General features: G+C 38.2%; 2 protein-coding genes across 3 annotated transcripts in view; both read right to left on the bottom strand.

Moving 5' to 3' along the window:
• Positions 1 to 75: 75 nt before the first annotated feature.
• Positions 76 to 3,741, bottom strand: timm21 (translocase of inner mitochondrial membrane 21). The gene is made up of 6 exons (XM_080489921.1): positions 3,328 to 3,741; positions 2,733 to 2,795; positions 2,526 to 2,623; positions 2,285 to 2,358; positions 1,246 to 1,351; positions 76 to 1,015 (listed from the first exon to the last, which is right to left on the bottom strand). The coding sequence occupies exons 1-6, from the start codon at positions 3,596 to 3,598 to the stop codon at positions 893 to 895; spliced, it is 735 nt and encodes a 244-aa protein (XP_080346047.1). The 5' UTR covers positions 3,599 to 3,741; the 3' UTR covers positions 76 to 892.
• Positions 3,742 to 8,841: 5,100 nt separating this feature from the next.
• Positions 8,842 to 19,932, bottom strand: part of neto1l (neuropilin (NRP) and tolloid (TLL)-like 1, like) — a gene marked incomplete at its 3' end in the record, with an annotated part of 80,112 nt that continues 69,021 nt past the window's right edge. The window contains exons 9-11 of one of the 2 annotated variants that reach the window (XM_080489675.1): positions 15,134 to 15,247; positions 10,880 to 11,507; positions 8,842 to 8,929 (exon numbers count right to left, since the gene is read on the bottom strand). In XM_080489675.1, coding sequence (XP_080345801.1) covers positions 8,842 to 8,929; positions 10,880 to 11,507; positions 15,134 to 15,247 — 830 coding nt within the window. Of the gene's footprint in view, positions 8,930 to 9,924; positions 9,986 to 10,879; positions 11,508 to 15,133; positions 15,248 to 19,932 lie in introns of those variants that run through there. The other variant, XM_080489676.1, reaches the window with a different exon arrangement.

Genomic DNA, 19,932 nt, shown 5'->3' with positions numbered 1-19,932 from the left:
TTTTTTTTACACATATCTCTCAATAGCAAGGTGAATTAAAAAATAAATAAAAATAAAAAATAAAGTTCGTTTTTTCAGGTTTTTTTATTTAATTTATAATTTTCCGAGCCGGACTTTAAGGTACCAAAAGTTCAAAAGACAATTTAAACAATCAAAATAGAGTACATCAACATTTTACGCATAGAATATAGATCCGGAAAAAAAATGGTTATTTAAGAAAACAACAAGTTTCCTAAAATGCCATTTCAATTTAGTGTACTGAAAAACCTTGTCTCTTGATTAGATCTATCAAATGCATTTGATAGAAGAGAAACATTAAAAAGTGTTTCCCAGAGAGTCACAATTTATATTCTTATAAAACCAGAATGAAATGCATAACAAATGATCCATCTTTCAATGATTTGCTTCCACCTAGTGGACTTTGTACAGTAATGCAAGACATTGATCCATGAGTCAAACTGGACTTGTGCATTAGGAAACAATTGTGTATTCCATGAAAGAGTTTTAAAGCCCCCAAAAAATATGCCAAACAACTCAACAAAACAGAACAAACGACTACAGAAAACATCCCCAAACGGTGTCCAGATATAAACACAGATGCTATTTCAAATTGAACGTGTTCCTCTGCAGATGACAAAAATGTATTCTTTATTGCCATTTATAATCATCCAAATTATCTCAATGTTTTTCCCAGTAAACAAACAAGCAAATAAAACCACACAAGATTTAGAATTCACAAATTAATAGTTTATGTCTTTTGATTGCTGAGCAGTACACTGTGGTTTCAAAGTTCATCTCAGCCCTATTTTTTCTTTCATGATATTGGGATGGAATCAAAATACTGTATTCCTTTTTTGCTCAATATAACTCCTGACATTTTCAGCTTGTGGAGTCACAGAAGAGAAATATCTGACAATATTTTCGATCGGTTGTCTTCCACGACGATGGTCCTTTTGGGATAGACGTCCATCTCCACAAATATGTAACGAAACTCATATTTGCCAGTTTCAGGATTCTATAAAAATAAAACGTTGATTGATTAACAGTCATCTCAATAATCAGACAATAACATATCCATGGTGTAGTATCTATGGCGCACAAATTTACTTTCAGATTAAAAAAGAAAAATTCAGATTTATGATGACTAAAATTGTATTATTTGGAAAAAAGCTGCTTCAACTGGCTTGTTAAATTTTGAATTATTAAAAAAAAATAAAAGGCATTTTGAATTGGACATATACTCACCTCCTTTGACTCTGAATGCACAATTCCTTTGAGGCCCGGCTCAGAGCCTTCAATGTAAAACTTAAGTCTCATGTGCTTCAGTCCGTCCTTCAGGTATTCCAAATGACTAAGGAATAAATACACAAATAAATACACAAATCAGTAAAAAAAAAGAAAAAGAAAAAAAAAAAGATCAGATTTACACAAGAGAATTACACAACACAAGAAATGAAGGTTTGTGGTAATTCAGTTGCTACCCAGGGCTGGTGTATTACAGTAACCAAAGGTAAGGGAACTGTGGCCTCTTCAAGCACCTTTTTCATATAAGAAAAATATTCAAACCAGGGAATGTAGTGATTACTAGTTACCTCACAGTGAGGAGGTCATTAGTTCAAGTTTTAGGGGACTTTCTGGGTAGAATTTGTACTCCAGTACTCCAGTTTCCTCCCAGCATTTGAGGCTGATTAGTGGTTCTTGTGAGTGTGTATAGTTGACTATCTCTCTGTGTTCGCACTGTGATGAATGGGCGACCCTTCCTGCACCAATATTCAAATGGTATCAGCACTTCCTGCAGCTGAATGAAGCAGTACGAAAGATAGACCGATGGGTTCAAAGTGTCAAGGTTTTAATTCAATGACAAACAGTGACACTTAGTGGTAGAATTGAAGTATAGCCGCCGGTTCAGTGAATAATCAAAGCACATTCATGAAACAGAACCCAAGTAAAGCTGTGTGTTTGGTGGCATTAACGGTCGTCACTGATGCTACTTCTGTTTGTTTGTACAATATAATAAACCTAAATGCTGGATAATTTAGTTAATGACAGGTCTGACTCACCAAAAGCAAGACAAAGTGATAGATACCATAGGTGTTACGGAAATTAGCTAATGACTCTAGCCATTTCGCTCCATTTACAGTTTTATTCTTTAACATGAGTTGAGGCGAGATTTCTCAGAAGTAGTTTTGGCTATTCATTTGTAATTTGTAGCAAGGAACGACATGTGCTTTGTCACTGGAATGAACTGATACAAGCCGTCTGGTGATCTCTGCAAAGTGCTCACCTGACTTGCTGCCTCCTTCCTCGACGCGTCGTCTCGCCATAACACTTCAGTGGCTCTCCAAATGCACCAATCACCTGCATTTTAAATCAAACGGATATGCAAAAATACATTTAAAACACCCTCAAGATTTGCAGTCAACCATTAGAATACTGGAAGCACATAGAATCCATTACACAACATGTCATACATTTCCAAGGATATGTTTTTACAAAAAAGAAACAACATTTCATGTCATTCTCACCTCTGGATGTGACTTTACTTTATCAAATGCTTTACTGTAGACTTTATTTGGACTTGTGGAAGAAAACAGCTCCTGGAACACCACGTATAAAAGTGCCCCTAGCAAACACAACATAAGCGCTCATATTTACTATTGGACTTGAGGAAATGATAAATTGGCATGTTAGTAACGGCAGCTCAGCTCTTGAAATCTTCCAGCTGGACTCACCTGTCACTCCAAAACCAACGAGCACAACTATTAAGTAGACAGAGTCTTTGCCAGCTTCCTTCACTGCAAGACAGAGATGGTTGTTATTGGACATTTATAACATTCAACTTCTGTTTATATCAATCCATTGAGAGAAATGTGTATTTGGGTTAAAGGGGAAATCCTGCATAAATAATACAAATAACAGTGAAGGAATAAGCCAGTAAGACCAAAATTATGTATAAATGACATAGAGGTGATTAGATTAACTTAAAAACTGTTAAACACACTGCAAAAACATGTATGTACAGATTATTATGAGCTCAACAGATATAGAAACAGTGGCGCCTCACTGTCCTGATTGACTATTTATTTGAGGAACGGTTTAAAGAACGCTTGCAAAAGTTTATACAGAGGCTGCAGTAGTCTCATTCTCGCTTGTTTTTTCCTGTTCATGCTTTGAACTATAATTTTTTTGTATGGAATTATATATTATTCAATATATCTATTGAATTTACAGACATACAGACATATTAGATTTCTATTTTAACTCAATGTTGCAGAGTTGCATTGCCTATAATGTCCTCGCGCAGTGAGGTGTGCTTGTTTTGCTCACCCTTTTGCGCCGTTGAAAGCTTGGGGCTCCCACTTTGATACCTGGACACAGACTTGTCTCCCTCCTCGGGGCTGCTCTTCTGATTTCTGGCTGTGCAGTGCAGCGAAAAGCCCCGCAGCCTGAGGGCAGGTGAAGAAAGAGCCTCTCTGGAGACCAGCCGTGTTGTCACCGTCCTGTTCGGGCTCAGAGTGAGTTTACATGTGTGCACGGAAAGGACCGACGCTGTGTGTAGTTTCCTGTGCAGGACTTTCAAAAGCTGCGTGTAAGCCATGACTGAAGCGGCACGAAAACTTAATATCTGAACTACCGAGCGGTATGAACGTGTAAAAGTCAGTTAATGACCTACATAAATACACAATACACGACACTAGCCCAGTTTACAACAGGACAGTGCGTCAAATCATGTGCGCGTCTGAGGCGCATGGTTATGACGTCAGGCGCCGTTAAAGCGCACCCTTTGTTTTATTGTGAGTGTAGATTTACACACACACACACACACACACACACACACACACACACACACACACACACACACACACACACACACACACACACACACACACACACACACACACACACACACACACACACACACACACACACCCACACACACACACACACATAATAGACCATAATATGACAACATTAAAGGATTGTATCAGCGCTTTTCAATACTTCTTTTTATGAGGACTCCGACCATGTATATCTTAGATTTACCTGTGTTTCAGAATAGTTCATGAAGTCGGGAAATAAAAGCAGTGATTTCAAATAATGATGCTCTACTGTTAGTGGGAAATGTCGGTAAGTAATAATAACTTATACAAAACACATATTACGGTACTTCAGTAGATTTTTCGGGTATCTACACTTCACTTGATTATCTGAGAAATTTTTACTTCTACTTCATGTAATCGAACACACATACACTATATGTACATTCTACTACTCCTTACATTGTTAAAACTGCATCCTTATTTCTTTCAGTGGATTCCCATTCAGAGTTACAGTGAAAGTTAAAAGTAATCATCAGTATTGAAGTTGAGGTTGGCCGGTTTAAGTTTTGTTTCTTTGACTAAAATGATAAAACTGAAAGTTCGTTCTATTTCACTGCTGGCATAATTTTACAAACAATATTTATGTTGTGTATGTACCTGCATGTCTTATTTATGTTGTATCATGCCTAAAAAAAACCCATCATGTATCATTAAAGATAAAAACGGCATTTTTACGTTAAACATAAATACTTTGCAGTACATTTCAAAAGTATTTGCTTTTCAGTAAATTCAGTAAACAAGTTAAAAAAAAAATTTTTTATTGCACTTTTTGTTGAATGAAAGTATTTCAACACACTTTTTATGCTTCTGTTTTTACCTGTCCTTTATTAAGAATATGATTTAGTTTACTGTGAGCCATTAAGATGGTGTCAATGTTTACAAATAGTTTTCAAACAGAATTTAAATTTCATCTTTTACTTTTGTGCTTTAGAACATTTCAGATGTTTTTACTTTTACTTAAATCAAGAATTTAAGTACGTCTATTGGTTTGTCCAAAGTAGGTTTGAAGTAATGAGTATTTATTGGAAAAAAAAGAATAGTTTGAGGTGTTGTATTTCTAGACCAACAGATATGGTTTAATTTCCAAACTTAGAAGATACCTTTTAAAATTAAAAACTAATTCCCATATAGTTGCTGATCCAATTCAGGGTGGTATTTAATGTACCTTATGAAGAAGAAAACAGGGTATTTCAGGGACTTCTTTTGTTCCAAATCTGGCGAAAGAGCTCAAAATCCTTAAAACCTGCTTTTTTTAAATTAATTTTTTTAAGAAAAACTTAATTTATTGATTTTCTATGCACAATATATTTCCGAAGTTTGCAGTCACTTTCAGCCTTTTCCAGCAATAAGGTAAAATACTCACCATTTCATCACTGAAAACTTAAATACCTGGATAATTTCATGTAAGCAAACATTGGGGGAGAGGCAATCTCAATGTAGAAAGCTCTTTTATATTTGTCTATTTGTGATGCTATTGTTATTTGCCATGAACCAAAACAGTTGTAAAAACTTCACGGGAGAGAGGGGAAATACAATGAAAACTTTACATTACACATAAACTGCCAGAAAGGCAGTGACACTACACAATGCTCTCTTGTACTTCTTCCCATGTCTATTTCCTTCCGTCAATTAGTTAACATCCCAAACCTAATTCAAACATTCCCAGAAGCAGTGCTGATGACAAGATAATAGAACAGGAAATTAGATCACAATAAAATCGGTAAACATTAGTTTATTGAAAACATTCGGTCCAGCATTATCTTAATGTGTTATCAAATGAAAATGCAAATGGTTGAAAAGAACACCACGATGCAATGTGATATGACAAGGAGAAAGACATAAAAACAAGTACATAAAAGCATTAGAAAAATGACGTTAAACAAAGGTTAGTTGATGAGCCAGTAGAATCATGTTTGCACCCAATAATGCAGTTTAACGTCACTTTATTTCATACATCCTGTTTGGTTGTTTTCTCACCCGGTCCTTTCAGTTAGTGTTTTGATACAAAAAACAACCTGATACTCTACTGTAAAGACATGACATCGAAATAGGAACTATGAGAAAATCCACTGCTGAAATATGCAGTTCCATCATTTGAGCATCACATGGAAATGATTTAAAAAACCTGATTTTCTTTTTCTTTTCTCCACGAACATCTTTACATTAAAGGTACTGTATTTCTCAAAAAACAAACAAAAACAAAACAAACAAACAAAAGAAAAAGTTCAGTCCTGTGTCTGAAATTATTGGAACTCCATGGCTCATCAATCCCAGATAGGAAAATGCACCTCTGTAGTCCAAAGCAAAGGAGAGAGAGAGAGAGAGAGAGAGAGAGAGAGAGAGAGAGAGAGAGAGAGAGAGAGAGAGAGAGAGAGAGAGAGAGAGAGATAGAGATAGAGATAGAGATAGAGATAGAGATAGAGATAGAGAGAGAGAGAAAAAAGACTAGATGCATACATCACAAACCTTTTTTTTTTAAATAGAAATTCCTCATCACAACACTCTACATTTGTAACGTTGCTGATGGCAACAGTTCAATCAAGATGCACATGGGAGAGAAACCTTAGCTCCGAATGCCGTCAAACTCGGCAGGATGCAGTTGCAGAGTGATGCATCTGTCGGACGTATCTGCAGAGAAATAAAAACACGATTACTTCAGGTCCGCTGTGGGCCCTGCACTCTTATCCAGAGCTGCCTGGGCTGCGTGTGATTGGATTGATTCAGACTTACTTAATTAGTAGGGTGTCCACCTCCATCTACAAATTGGCAGATGAGTTTGTGACTTTGTGTGAGGGTTTTAGTTAAGAGAGAGTGAAGAAGAGAGAGACAGAAGGCAAAAGAGCAATGAGTACATGTGGCAGCTGTGCTCTGCGTTCTTCTAAACATCTCGTCGTGAAACAGACAACACACAACAAGTCAGCAATGCGTGTACAGAAAAGAAAACGTCTTTTATTGAGAATTTTGCAGGAATATATGTCTGCGTATGACTGTGCATATGGAAGAAAGAGAGTGAAGCAGTAAATAATACACACAACACTGAACACAGAAAAAAAGAAAAATACACTCACAGATGAAAAATACCAGTAAAACTGTAAGAGTAAGAAAAAAATAGACAATGACAGTGTAAGGTAAGGAATATTCAGGAACGTGTGACTATAATGTGTTGGCGTCTTTGTGCTCAGAGGTGCTGATCCCTCACTTTCCACACAACGCAGACAGTCATTGCTACTTACATCGATCAGCCATAACATTATGACCACTAAGGGGGTCATGTGAATACCACTGGCTTTCTCTGTCTCATCATATCACCTATTGTTAGGTGGCAGTAAGTGAATACTTTGTCCTAAAAATTAACATCTCAAAAGCAGGAAAAAATGTTTGAAATGTGATGTGATGGCTAAACGATCAAGTCAGAGCATCTCAAAAACTGCAGCTCTTGGCGGGTTCCCATTCTGCAGCGAGATCTGTTAAAAGAGATTCAAGGATGAAAAAGCAGTTAAGCAGTAACAAGGTCACACGTGGGGAATGAAGACCCGTGTTATTGTGATTGAAAACAAGCTGCTGTAGCCCTAATTTCTGCAGACATGTTAATATCAGAATACAGTTTATTTTCAGGAACCAAAAAGAGACCTACGTAATATCAGGTGGTTGGTCTTAATGTTATGGCTGGTCAGTGTATACAAAACAGACTGCCAACAGTGGATGGTATTAGAATTCAAAGTTCAAAATTCTAATTTGGACTAAAAGAAGAGTTGTTTAACTTGTCTGTCAGATAATTTGAATATTAGAACAATCATAAAAAGAAAGGAAAAATAATAGAAATTTATTTAATTATCCTGCTTCATGAAACATACACTTTTGTTTTGGACAGTCCACTGAAGTGTATATCAGATGCAACAAACAGAGCATTAAAAGAATCTTTAATTGTGAGATATTGATGATGTGTGTGTGCCGGGTTTGGGGAGAAACTAAACAAAATGGGGGAGAAAATGTGAAGATTAACGGTTATTTTATCTTATAAAGCATCAGTAAAATCAGCCCTGAAAGGTAATTTGAGTAATTGTAAAAACTGTCATTGCTTGAGTTTGCTTTAGTAAAAAAAGTCTGTTTTAATACAAAGATATTAGGCTCAGACGGTAAAAGAGAGTTAGAAGTCAAACAGACCCGTTTGCCAAAAAAAAGCAAGCACTCTGTTAAACTAAAAATGCCTGTCGAAAAGTTAGTCATCATATTCAAAAGGGAGTTTAAGTTGAAAAGAACGAGTTGGAAATTTAGTTGCATAATGCTCTTTAATGGTTTAGCTACGCAACAACATGCAATGCAATTAATTCACTTTGAAGAGGCTTTTAAAAACCACATCTTATGCTCATGACTAATGCATTAGTAGATGGGAGTTTTTTTATTTTTAATATTGATATTAGTGTTTTAATGGAAATAGAAGAAGCATGCACAAGCCATACAACTTGGCCTTGATTTGTTACCTAAATAAAAACGCTTCTGTTTACTCCAACAGAAGTAAAATGAATTTAGTTAGTTATTAGTGGCAATTAATTCCAATTTGCTGTAAAATAAATAATCACTAGAGTTGACAAACTGCAAGCATCTATAGTTTGCTACTAAAATCATATGTTTGCACAAAACTGAGAAACACATGCTACAAAAAAATAAAAGATAAAAAATCAACCTGAAGATGTAAGGTCACATTAATTTTGTTATCAGTGGAGAATCTATGATAATGACAGATATGTTTCTAGTGTCCACACTTGGTCAACCATGGAGATCATAGAGGTTCACATCGTATGTAGAGCACAGAGCTAACTCATTTACAAAACCTTCTCACTTCACAGCATTGACGCTGGAGTACTTTCATATAGTCCTTGTGTGTTCACGTGTGCACATGAATACACAATCAGTATCCTTTCGTCAAAGCGTCCCTTCATCATCATCATCATCATCAGCATCATGCTGGTGTAAATCTCCGCTCCGCTTTTTCATATGTCAGTGATGCCCGTTCGTACTGATCCAGGATTGCACTATTCTCAAGAAGTCTACATGATGGAGACAATGCAACATAATGTAGAATATAAGCAGACACACACAGGTCAGGACAACACATTTTTCACACTCAAAGACAAAACAATGGGTAGCACTTGATGTGACAGCTCCATTACATGCAGGCATGAAGCTGCAGGCGTCACCTTGTATATCCCTGTCCTTGCTTTAATTTTTTTTATATACCAAAGTCAGCTTTGAACTATTAAGACAATATCAAAAAATTTGAAAAGTTATCATTATACAAATCTGTGAATCTCATTTGTTGATCTGTATTGTGCTTTTTGCACCTTCAAGATCGCATACAACTGGAGCATATACACATGAAATGTTACACACAGGCAAAAAAAAACACTTTATAATTACGTAACCAAACATGAAATCAAATACTACAACTGACACAGATCATGCAAATCTACCGTGGACGTCTAAATAAGTGTGTGATCAGTAACAATGGATGTGCTTTCTTGACTGTAGGCAAATATAACTGAATGACAAAAACATCTGTGCCTGGGTCTGCTGTCACTTCTGTCCTTTTATGTGGACGTCACTCATTTTCTGTACATTAGCCATTTAAATGATTAGCTGTAGTCCTACTAGGAGAAATGTGGAAGTGTTAGACATATCAACTGATAACAGCCTCAATTAAAGATGATTAAACAAGTCCATGCCAATGAATATCCACGGAGAGATATAATGTATGTCTTCACAGGAAGAGGACATACAATCAATCTGAGCATCACAAAAAGTTCAAACAAGATCACGAAGAGGGCAAGATGGCCGCAAGCAAGTAAACCATCTTGGCGGAAATGAACAATTAAAGAAAAAAACAAAATTATAACGGATAAATGAAGAATAAATCTGTGCAAAAATCACAGAAAAGGAGAAAAGAACTCACATAAAGTATATACTGACTGGGCAAATGATGACTACACAACAACATATAGAGATGTTGATTGTTGGATAAGGGTGCTTACCTTGAGATTGTCTCTTAGACCCTAGTTGTGTTGTACTCTGATTCATGTTTGCTCAATGAGCCAATGAGGCAGAACCTGAAATGTCATGGCTCTTTCATTTAATATCAAACTCCTTTTGCATAGAGAGGTCAGAATGCATAATGTGCTATACGCAAAAGCAATAAACTTCATTAGTGCGTTGATAGCTTTTAACAGCCTTGCATGCAGACTTGTAGAAAAAATAACACAGTTAATGATCGGCAAAGTGGTACGTAGAAAGTGCATGCACGTGAATGCTGCATTTTAAAAGTGATCTCTGCAAAAATGTACTCGGATATCGTCACATTGTGTTTTTGTAAACATGTACGGTTGCTTTTCAAGCAGTCAAGGTGCAAAAATTTTGTTATAGAAAGTGTTCATGCCACAATGTTCAGCTGCTGTTCATAGACTATCTGTCAAACATTTTCAGTATCACAAATACAGATTCTCTTCAAACGATTTGCATTCATGTCAATAAAATAAGTCATCTCAATGAGGCACCAATTCAAGCCCTTGTGTTAACAGTCAAAACTGGACTATCACAGGATTAACATCTGCTAAAAAAAAGAGGTCTGGATTATCTTAAAGATCTGTCACAAACCTCAGAGCACAGTAGAGTTTATCGCAGCTGAGCTACAATTCACCATATATAGAACGCGAGCTGGGGGATATTTGTATGTTCAAATACTTGCATGCGAGACGGAGACGTGTTTTTCTGTTGTAATTTAGCCCTTTGTGGAATTGATTAAATGGTACAAAAATAGGGAATAACAAGGATCAATGCAAAAATGAAGGTTATTGTAATATTAAAAAAAACAATGTGAGCAAGAACAAAGCTAAAATAAGAGGAACACAAAACGAAATGTAAATATCCCACACACATTTCAAACATCCCCACTGTTAACTCTTGAGTTGCCGTTTCGCCCTCATCAGAAATCAATGGATACTGACCGCTGTACTGCCTTTTCGTGGCGTGAAAGCCGGTGGCTGGTGGTGGGAACTTCGTCCAGGTCGTCGTCCAGGTCGCATCCATTGTCCGCTGCCTCTTGTGAGTAGCTGTGCTTCATGACCAGGATGCTCCTGCGGTTTCCCGTGGACGGCAGCAAAGGCCGTACCGCCATGGGCGGCTGCGGAAGGTCTGTGAGCAGAGTGGCGGCCGCCGCGTCGCGGGCGCTCAAGTTCCCGCGGCTCCCGCGTCCACTGAGTGACAGCTGGGATATGTGGGCGGAGCCGGGGTTGGAGGAGGAGCCACAGTGGTGGTCGTGGACGCAGCGTGAGGAGGCACGGCGGAGGGCGTGGTAGTTCTCAAAGTCCTCCGCCAAGTCGACTAAATCTGCGGAGGCCGCTGTGGGTGTGGTGGCACTCCGTAAAGTACACAGCTCATAGTGCGGGGGTTCAAAGACCTCCTGGAACATGGTGGGGTCAAAGTCCTCGCGCCGCAAGATGTACTTTTTACGTGGCTGCTTGATCTGGACGATGACGGAGACGATGAGGAGGATGAGGACGATGCAGCAGGTCACACCAATGATGGTCCCATTTGTGTTGTTCAGGTTGTCGAGGATGTTGGCTTTCCTTTTCTCTGTACAGAAACAGAGACGTGGCAGAACCAACGGAGCATTTAACCAACTACAAAGAGTGAACACCGTGAAAGCAGATCCAGACTAATTGGTACCACTTTCAGATTGAACCGTTACCCTTAACACTCACATGTTGGAGTTACAAGAGGTACGCTTCCCTCACTCATTGTGTTGTTTGCTCTTAAACACAAACATTTTGTTTTACCTTTTGTTTTTTCCTCAGTATTATCATGACTTCATAAATCAAATGATCATTTTGTACCTGCTGTTCAAGCTTTAATGTGGCTCAGTTCATTAAAAAAAAGGAACTGTATGTAATAACCCCCAATCTTACATTTAACAATGGCTAAAGTTGTTAATTCGGGTATGAAGGTGTTGAGGGTTCAAACTGACCAGCATCCATACATTCAGGCCGGGGTCCACTTCAACATGGCATATTTGATTTTCCTTTTTTTTTCTTTTTTTTGCGAAATTGGAAGTTTTTCAGGAATTCCACTAAAGCAGATTAGTTATAAAGACCCTGAAATGTGACCATTCATGTGTCTAATGTATTGAGTATATAAGACATCATAAAGTTATATTAGTCAAAACACCTTCTGTTCATGAATAAAGGGTCTTTGAACAAAAGATTTGTGCAAACTTGAACAAAAAGAACACAAACGCGTGTGCAGAAACATGTGGAAGAAACAGATGACGATTGTGACACTCAAATCAAACCCGACTGATTTGACACCTTTGCAATCATGAACTTGAATCGGTCATGTGCTCCAGCTCATGCAAAATATTGAGAAGAGTTTATGCTGACAGATTAATGTACAACACAGCGTGAATTATAACATGTGAACATGTTTGTGTTGTTTAAACTTGTGTTTGTATTTCACATATTTGAAAACGAGACGTAAAGGTCTCGGCATTAAGCAGAGATTCTGCTGTTATTGTGGCGAGATGCATTTCAACTGTTATGTGCAGACTTTATTATGATATATTTTCCATGCTGCACTGCTTCTGATCTTCCAATCTTTTCTGGAACTGTTGGTCACTTTTCATTTTTCTGATAGCGTTCACTTTGTGACAGGTCCCAGATGCCTTTTGCTTGCTTTAGCCAAATTTCAGATTTCCTGTAATGCTCTGAAATGTTTGAGAATTTCCTCCAACACATCCAATTCCAATGCCAATACAAACTATGCCGTTTGCAGCAGATTGTTGTCATGTAAACAGAACAGTGCACACAAAACCTGAATTTCACGAATCCTGTTTGCACGTGATGTCCCTAATAATGTTATTTAATCACCCACAAAACTGAAATCATATATGCCAATTGAAAGTATAAACTTTCATTTTGCATAACTATTCAGATCTGCCTTATTATAAAGAAAGACAATTAAAACCTTCTCTTTTTTTTTTAATATCATGTGCCCTTCCACTAAGATATAATGAAACTGCATAAAATGTGTTTTTTCCAGCTGACAAAACTCAACATTAACTGGTAAAAACCTGTCCTCTTTCTAAATTAAAGGACTATTTCATTTGCATTTTGGAAATATTTCATCCACTTGATCCAAAACCAGATATGTTTACTGTTAAGAGTGGGAATGTGAGCAAACCCACAAGATCAGGAATTTTCTCTGGAACAGCCCAAAGGGAGAGAAATCGTGCCTCATGTGTGAAGAAATGCCCTAACAAATGGACCTTATCGTGTACAAGATTAAGGCCGTGACTTCCATTAGCCACCAAACAGATGGACGCCCGGGTCACGCGGAGTCAAAGCCATATTCTATTTATCACAGGAGAATCTCTAAAGAACTGTACAGACAAACAGTGTGCATCCAGCCAATCAGAGAGGAGATCTGCGACATTTAGACACAGGATGAAGTCATACTGCAGCTTCACTGATGGTAAATGGTTACATTTAGACGTGCAGAGGAGAAAAGAATGAAACTTGACATTTTACCACTAACGAGGACAAATGTGGGCACCATGCATTCCTGGAGCGGGGCACGAGAGGAAGACAGAGCAGCGCACTGGGAAACATGGCCTCTTCTTGCTGAGTTCTGCACAATTTCAAAATCAAATTGTGGGGTGGAAAGGTATCTTCATCTATGTCAGTGATAGTTCATTCAGGGATTTGCCTAATTGGAGCCATTTGTCAACGGCTCTGCTTAAAGCTTCGAAGAGTAATGGTGTACAAACACAATACACAAGCTTAGTTTCTGTACAATTCATCTGTTTGAGGGAGAATTCTGTATTAAAACTAGCGGAACAGAATTGATCTCATACAATAACTAATTTAAAAAATACTAATGTCAAATAGTCATTTTTGTATGAATGTTGGCCAAATGGTTTGCAGATTCTATTCTACTCTACTCTACTCTATTCTATTCTATTCTATTCTACTCTATTCTATTCACCTGTCATAAATGTCAAACCTCCATTACACTTTAAAATCACTACTAAAATGTGTTTTTACAACAATATATTGGCTTTTATCTCCCATTTACACCCTTTTACCATAAAATTTTTCCCAAAATAATAAAAAGAATACAAAGAATTCTACTGATACCCAGATTTTTCATGCTGTGAGTTTGAAGCTCCCTGGCCTCACCATACTTCGAAAACCACGGGTAAAAATTACATCCGATCTGTTTTGCAATACTGTTATAGTTAAGGAAATCTCAAAGAACACATGGTTTAATAAGAAGAAATACAACCCAGCTAATTCTAATTGTGTGGACGCTGACTAAAACAAACATATCTATGTGAGAAAGTGTCATTTCGAAGCGAAGGTTATGGAGTTGACCGTAGGACACGTGGGATCAATGAATGGATCAAGCTGCTTCTACATTCAGAGAGGAGTTCAGGGGCTGAGCCACAGAGGAAATGCAGGAAGTGTCAGAATCTCAAAATCAGGGAGCACAGGGGAAAAAAAAATAAAGAAATAAATTAAATAAAAACACTTTCAACAAGCTTTTCTACAAGTTTGCTCTTCTGGGGCATACATTTGAACCAAACTCTGGACAATTTGAAATACATTTGAAAGTTTATATCCATTACCTGTTGGGATCTTATCTGATATCATCATATCAATGTTATCAAAATGTGCTACATTAAAGTGAGTTTTACGTCTTAGCGTAACAGTGTAGAAGTGCCCAATTTCGATGTGTTGATCAAACTGTACAGTGAAGAAACCCCAAGTAATTGGAATACAAATGTTATTTTCTGCTGACAAAGCTTTCAAATAATTATATTTATGTATTCTGAAATGTTCAAAGTGAAAGGAGGAGTAGACCGAGGAGCAGCAATTATTCAATATAGTTGGATTTCCTTTTTTTTTTTTTTTTTAGGAGACCAAACTGTATTTTAATACATAAAATGCCTGGAGGGAATTTTCAGCTTGTACAACATCACTCGCATTAGAAAAGTCAATAATTCAACGATTCTTCGGTGTCATAAATAACAACTACGTTCCCAGTTTTTCCTCTCTGTCACTCTCCATGGTGCTGAAACTTTCAAACGCAGTATCTGTCCATGTACAGAGATACAAATGTTTTTCAAACTTACATAAATGCAGTAGCAGTACCACCACGGCTATAAAGCAGTGCAATTGCTGAATTTACATGCAGCAGCTCACCTTTACATTGGTTCTCGTCCCAGGGATAGACACAGTTCTGCATACCATTGCACACCAGAGTGTTGTTTATGCACATGTTACTGTGACAGAAGAAGGCATCTGCATCACAAGGAGCTGAAAAATAGAGAGCACAGAGTCACACTGCTGGGCCTATTGTCATTGAAAGTGCGGAGACTTAAGACATACTGTACTGTAGTTCTACTGTTTTTAATCAGTTTATTTGCCAAATAGTGGAAATGTGAGGGACACACATTCAAACAATTGCTGAGGCAACATGTGGATGCGGATGAATTTCTTAGAGTGTGTGTACTGTTTTAGTTCATGCATCTGGAGAGACAGCCGTAACATTTCACAGTCATCTGCACACAAACGCTGGAGCAAATGTTTTTTTAAATTTTTTTATTTATGGCAGATGTTTGTTTACAGCACACAACTCTCGTCAGTCAAATTTCAGCAAAGACATGATGAGGCGTGATACCTGCCTGCCCCCCCCCCCCCCCCCCTCAACGAACACCGACTGCCTGAGACAGAGCATTGTCAATGTTTTCACCTTCCTATGATGATAGTGAGAAGCAGAGCCATCCGTCACCGGGACATGCTCGTAAAATCAGCGTGTGAACGCTACCGCCTCCGTCGTCATATATCTGTATCAGTGGAGCTATAGAATTTAAAGCCAAGGTGCCCTTGCTCACAACAACCAATCATACTAATGCACGAGCTTGCTGAATGGTCAATTCATTGCTCTCTCGACTGTCAGTCACAGTGAGGAATAGTGGCACAGCAAGCTAAATCTACTATTTAGCTGAGCCCAGTAATTAGGCTGAATTGTGAGTCAGCGGTTTTGGTATTGAGGCAACCAAGTTATCCAAGTACAGTGAAAATGCATTGAGGTTTTCAATTAAGAAAACATTGAATAAAACATATTCAATATATCTGTAAAAGTAGTTTTTGTCATTATATATTTCCTGAAGGCTAACAAAATCTTGTTTGGTACCATCATTAAATTGCCAGCTATAGTGTTCATCGTGGATATTTTAGGAATACAGATTTTTGTACTGAAACCCAAAACTAGTCAGTCAAAAGTATTTTAAAACAGACAAATGTGGCAATGTCGATGGTCTTGTTGAAGTCCTATTCGTCAATTCTCGCCCGTGTAAGACCTACGCAGGTGATGCATGGGTGCCAGATCATGGAGTTGTTTCTACACACAATGACAGATTTGCGTTGAAGGATTGACATCATGGGAGATACAAACTGATAATTGGCTCTGGGAACTGATTTTCAAATCAGTCTTCAGAAAACCTATATTATCCTTACATGTGATTTTGGCATATACAGTATAATCTCACGTTGGGTCACAGAAGTCGAGAGCAAATTCCTGCTGACCACAAGAGAAGGCAGGATAGCAATATCACCACAGGGCTAAAACACAGTCACACATACTCACATCCACACCTATTGACAATTTAGAGTCTTTTAGTTATTAACCTTTCACTATGAAGAGAGATTGCTAATACTTATTCAAATAAACAACACAAGTATATACATACACACACTAAAAACTAAATGACGAGCATGGCTTTCCAGGTGAACCAAGGCTCTAAAACTTACTGACAGACTGCATCCTGAGAGTAAACTCATCACTTCTCAATCTTGCTGTGTGCAGTGGAACAATTAGCATAAACGATGTTTGTTTTACAGCGTCATGATGTTTTTTTGACTTCTTTATTGCTTCGTACATCAATCCATCTTATAATTTTCTAATATGCGGTATCACACTCAAAGAGCAAGCATAAGAAAATCTCCGCTAGAGAGTCCCTCCTGTTGTCTGAAGTCTGAGCCTCAGAGGCATCAGGACAATGTGTGACATCTGCATAAAATTTGTTATACTTAAGTGCATTTACACTTAAGACAGTAAGTAATTTCATTGCAACGCGCAGTAAAGAAAAGGAATAATACTCTCACTCCTTGCACTTCTTGAGTAACCCAAATTTCAGTTAAATTGTAAAACTACACAATTTGAAGTCATCAGTTATGCAGACAATTCACGAGGAACACGGTTTACTAGGTGGAAGGTAAAAGTTACTCATTTGCTGCTGACATGGCAACACAATGGATGGCTCGGTTTAGTTTCTGGCTGCATGGCTGCAGAAAAGACATCCATCCACAGTCACTTGCAGGTTCTTCAACGCCTCTCTTTATCTCTCACTTTCTTCCCACTCTTCCACAACACTGGCGCTGGTACTAAAGCGGCTTGCCAGTGGTATGGCGGAGCTGGGGACGATTTGACAGTGTTACCACTATGATGTATGGCTGTTTTCACCCCAGCTCTCATCCCAAGTGAATAATAACACACCAAATTAGAGTGACTTATCTCCATCGCTTGTTCTCTCTCTCTCTCTCTCTCTCTCTCTCTCTCTCTCTCTCTCTCTCTCTCTCTCTCTCTCTCTCTCTCTCTCTCTCTCTCTCTCTCTCTCTCTCTCTCTCTCTCTCTCTCTCTCTCTCTCTCTCTCTCTCACCCATCCTGTCTGGGCCTTTGCCAGCATTTCCTGAGTCATATTGGCTCTCTGTGTGTTTTCTAACACTCTCCTTCCAATTTTCTCTTCCACCTGTTATTTTCTTTCGTGAAATCTGCCAAAACTGTTTTTTTTTTTTGTAAGTAGCCACCAGAGGGAGCCCACACCTTCTGATTGCGCAGACGAATCGCCTCGCCTTCACCGCTCACCACGGGGTGAGAGAAGACATTTAACAGAGGGCGATCCGCGCTAATCTCCTGCAAAATTAATTTGAAGACGTTCTGAAATAAAAGTGGCCTTTTGCCCACACAGAAGTGTTCACAACCACTATTGGAGGCATAAATGAACTTCTAAATGAGAGGTGGAGGTGGAAACAGTCGGGGGGTTCCTGCAGAGTGGTACTCCAAGAGCAAAGAGGTTTCTGCAGTGTGTGCGTGTGTGTGTGTGTGTGTGTGTGTGTGTGTGTGTGTGTGTGTGTGTGTGTGTGTGTGTGTGTGTGTGTGAGTGTGTGTGTGTGTGTGTGTGTGTGTGTTGTTGGTTTACACAGGGGTACTTAAGCCACTTTATGAGAAGGTTCCAAAAGTTCTGGTTAATCTGCATGTTTTCTTTTTCACTAATGATAGTTTTTAGTGCTCAGGCCAAAAATATGTAATCGCTCCATTTCTCAGATTCGAACTGAACAGATTCCACAGTGTTTATGTTTTATCTTGAATAGCTGCAAAGTTTTTTTCTAAATGTTAAGACAATAGACAATAAATAGACTGACTCGGCTTTATGTATGGTCAGTGGTTTAATTTCTTTTAAAGCTTTAATGTAGTTCTTTAATTTGCCCTGTAAATTGCCCTGTGTTTGTATGGTGCTCTATACATGAATTTGCCCTGCCTTGCCTATACATTGAGGGTCTCAGAGTATGGACAGTTTATCTGAAGTTGTCCAATTTTCCTCATCTTTCACTATTTGCAAATTCCAGCAAAAGATCAATCTTTTATTCTCAGTCAAAATTCAGTTGACCTTTAAGCATGTTCATGATAAATGTGTTATGTTAATGTGGATATAGATCATACTGATCATACATAGTGGGCTCACAAGCAAATGAACTAAATTACATTTACTTTTAAGTGCAAACTCAGTCATATCCTGGTTATTACAAGAGCACTCTGTTGATCCATTCATCAGTCCATCCATCCATCCATCAATCCATCGATTTATTCTCATGTAAGTGGCTATATGATTCTTCAATCTTCTGAATGTACCTAATTGTACACCCACTATTTCATCAAGTGCACAGAAATGACACGATCAGATCTACAACCAGGCAAAGTTTCACACGACCGACATTAGCACACCGTTTTTCACCTGAAATCTTTCTTGTATACAATGAAGAAGCTTCGCGAGAAACCACAAGTGATGTGTGTAGTGAAGCCAGAGCAAATTTCCATTTACAACCCCAGAGACGTGTTTTCAGATGAGGCGTAACAATGCTGACAGCTGAGATGACGCACAAGCACATTTATCACCTAAGACATAATTGCTTCTTTGGCAAAGATAGGTTTCGCTTTCTTACATCTCATATTTGTAATTCTACACTGTAGCTCTGCACAGCAGGACCTTGAGTGTCTGTACGCATAGGACCAAGATCTGTGGAATCAGCAGGTGTAAATGTGACGCAGGTGACAAAGGTGGATGTTTGCATTTGGGGAAAAGCACGCAATTCCCAATGGAGCAACTCTTTGAACGGCTGCAAATGGTTCTCTCAGAGATGTTGGCTTCACTGGGTCCCAGCAGCTGGGAACAATCATGGCAATCACTTGCTTCATGGGCAGGGGACACTTATCGTTAAAAAACTGCTTTCTAAGCTGCAAAATCTGGCTATTAACAGACTCACGTATATTCTGTTGAAATAGTTACACATCTTCTTACGCTAGCATGGGAATTACACTTATTATAGTATTTCTGAAGCATGTAGTGCATAAAGAACCTCTTCTGCTATGTCAACGTCCCCCCTTTTTTTGTATTCTCAGTACATTATCTTAATTTTGATCATTTCGGTCTTGTTTAATGCACAGGCGTTAATACTTTGAGTAAATGTCTTATGGCAGAGTTCAATGTTTAATGATTAGGTAAAATTTGGTTATACATGCAGCAAAAACAAGTGGGAGCTTGGTTATCTGTAAGAAATTTGATCCCCATTTCTCATCCCTGGCGAGGGTTTGGGTTTGTATGTTCTCTCTGTGCGTAAATGGATTTTCTACATGTACCCTGGTTTGCTGGTTTACCCAACAA

The sequence above is a fragment of the Lipophrys pholis genome (assembly GCF_963383615.2).
Source record: "Lipophrys pholis genome assembly, chromosome: 20".
NCBI lineage: Eukaryota > Metazoa > Chordata > Actinopteri > Blenniiformes > Blenniidae > Lipophrys > Lipophrys pholis.
Note: the sequence above shows the minus strand (reverse complement) of the source record. Positions and strands in the feature narration are given on the sequence as shown.

Bases quoted from the DNA above. Each gene is read 5' to 3' on its own strand.
- timm21 (XM_080489921.1), bottom strand. From the start codon at position 3,598: ATGGCTTACACGCAGCTTTTGAAAGTCCTGCACAGGAAACTACACACA. The intron at 2,624-2,732 runs GTGAGTCCAGCT...TGTGTTTGCTAG, and splicing joins CGTTGGTTTTGGAGTGACAG to GGGCACTTTTATACGTGGTG. The intron at 1,016-1,245 runs GTGAGTATATGT...TTATTTTTATAG, and splicing joins TGCATTCAGAGTCAAAGGAG to AATCCTGAAACTGGCAAATA.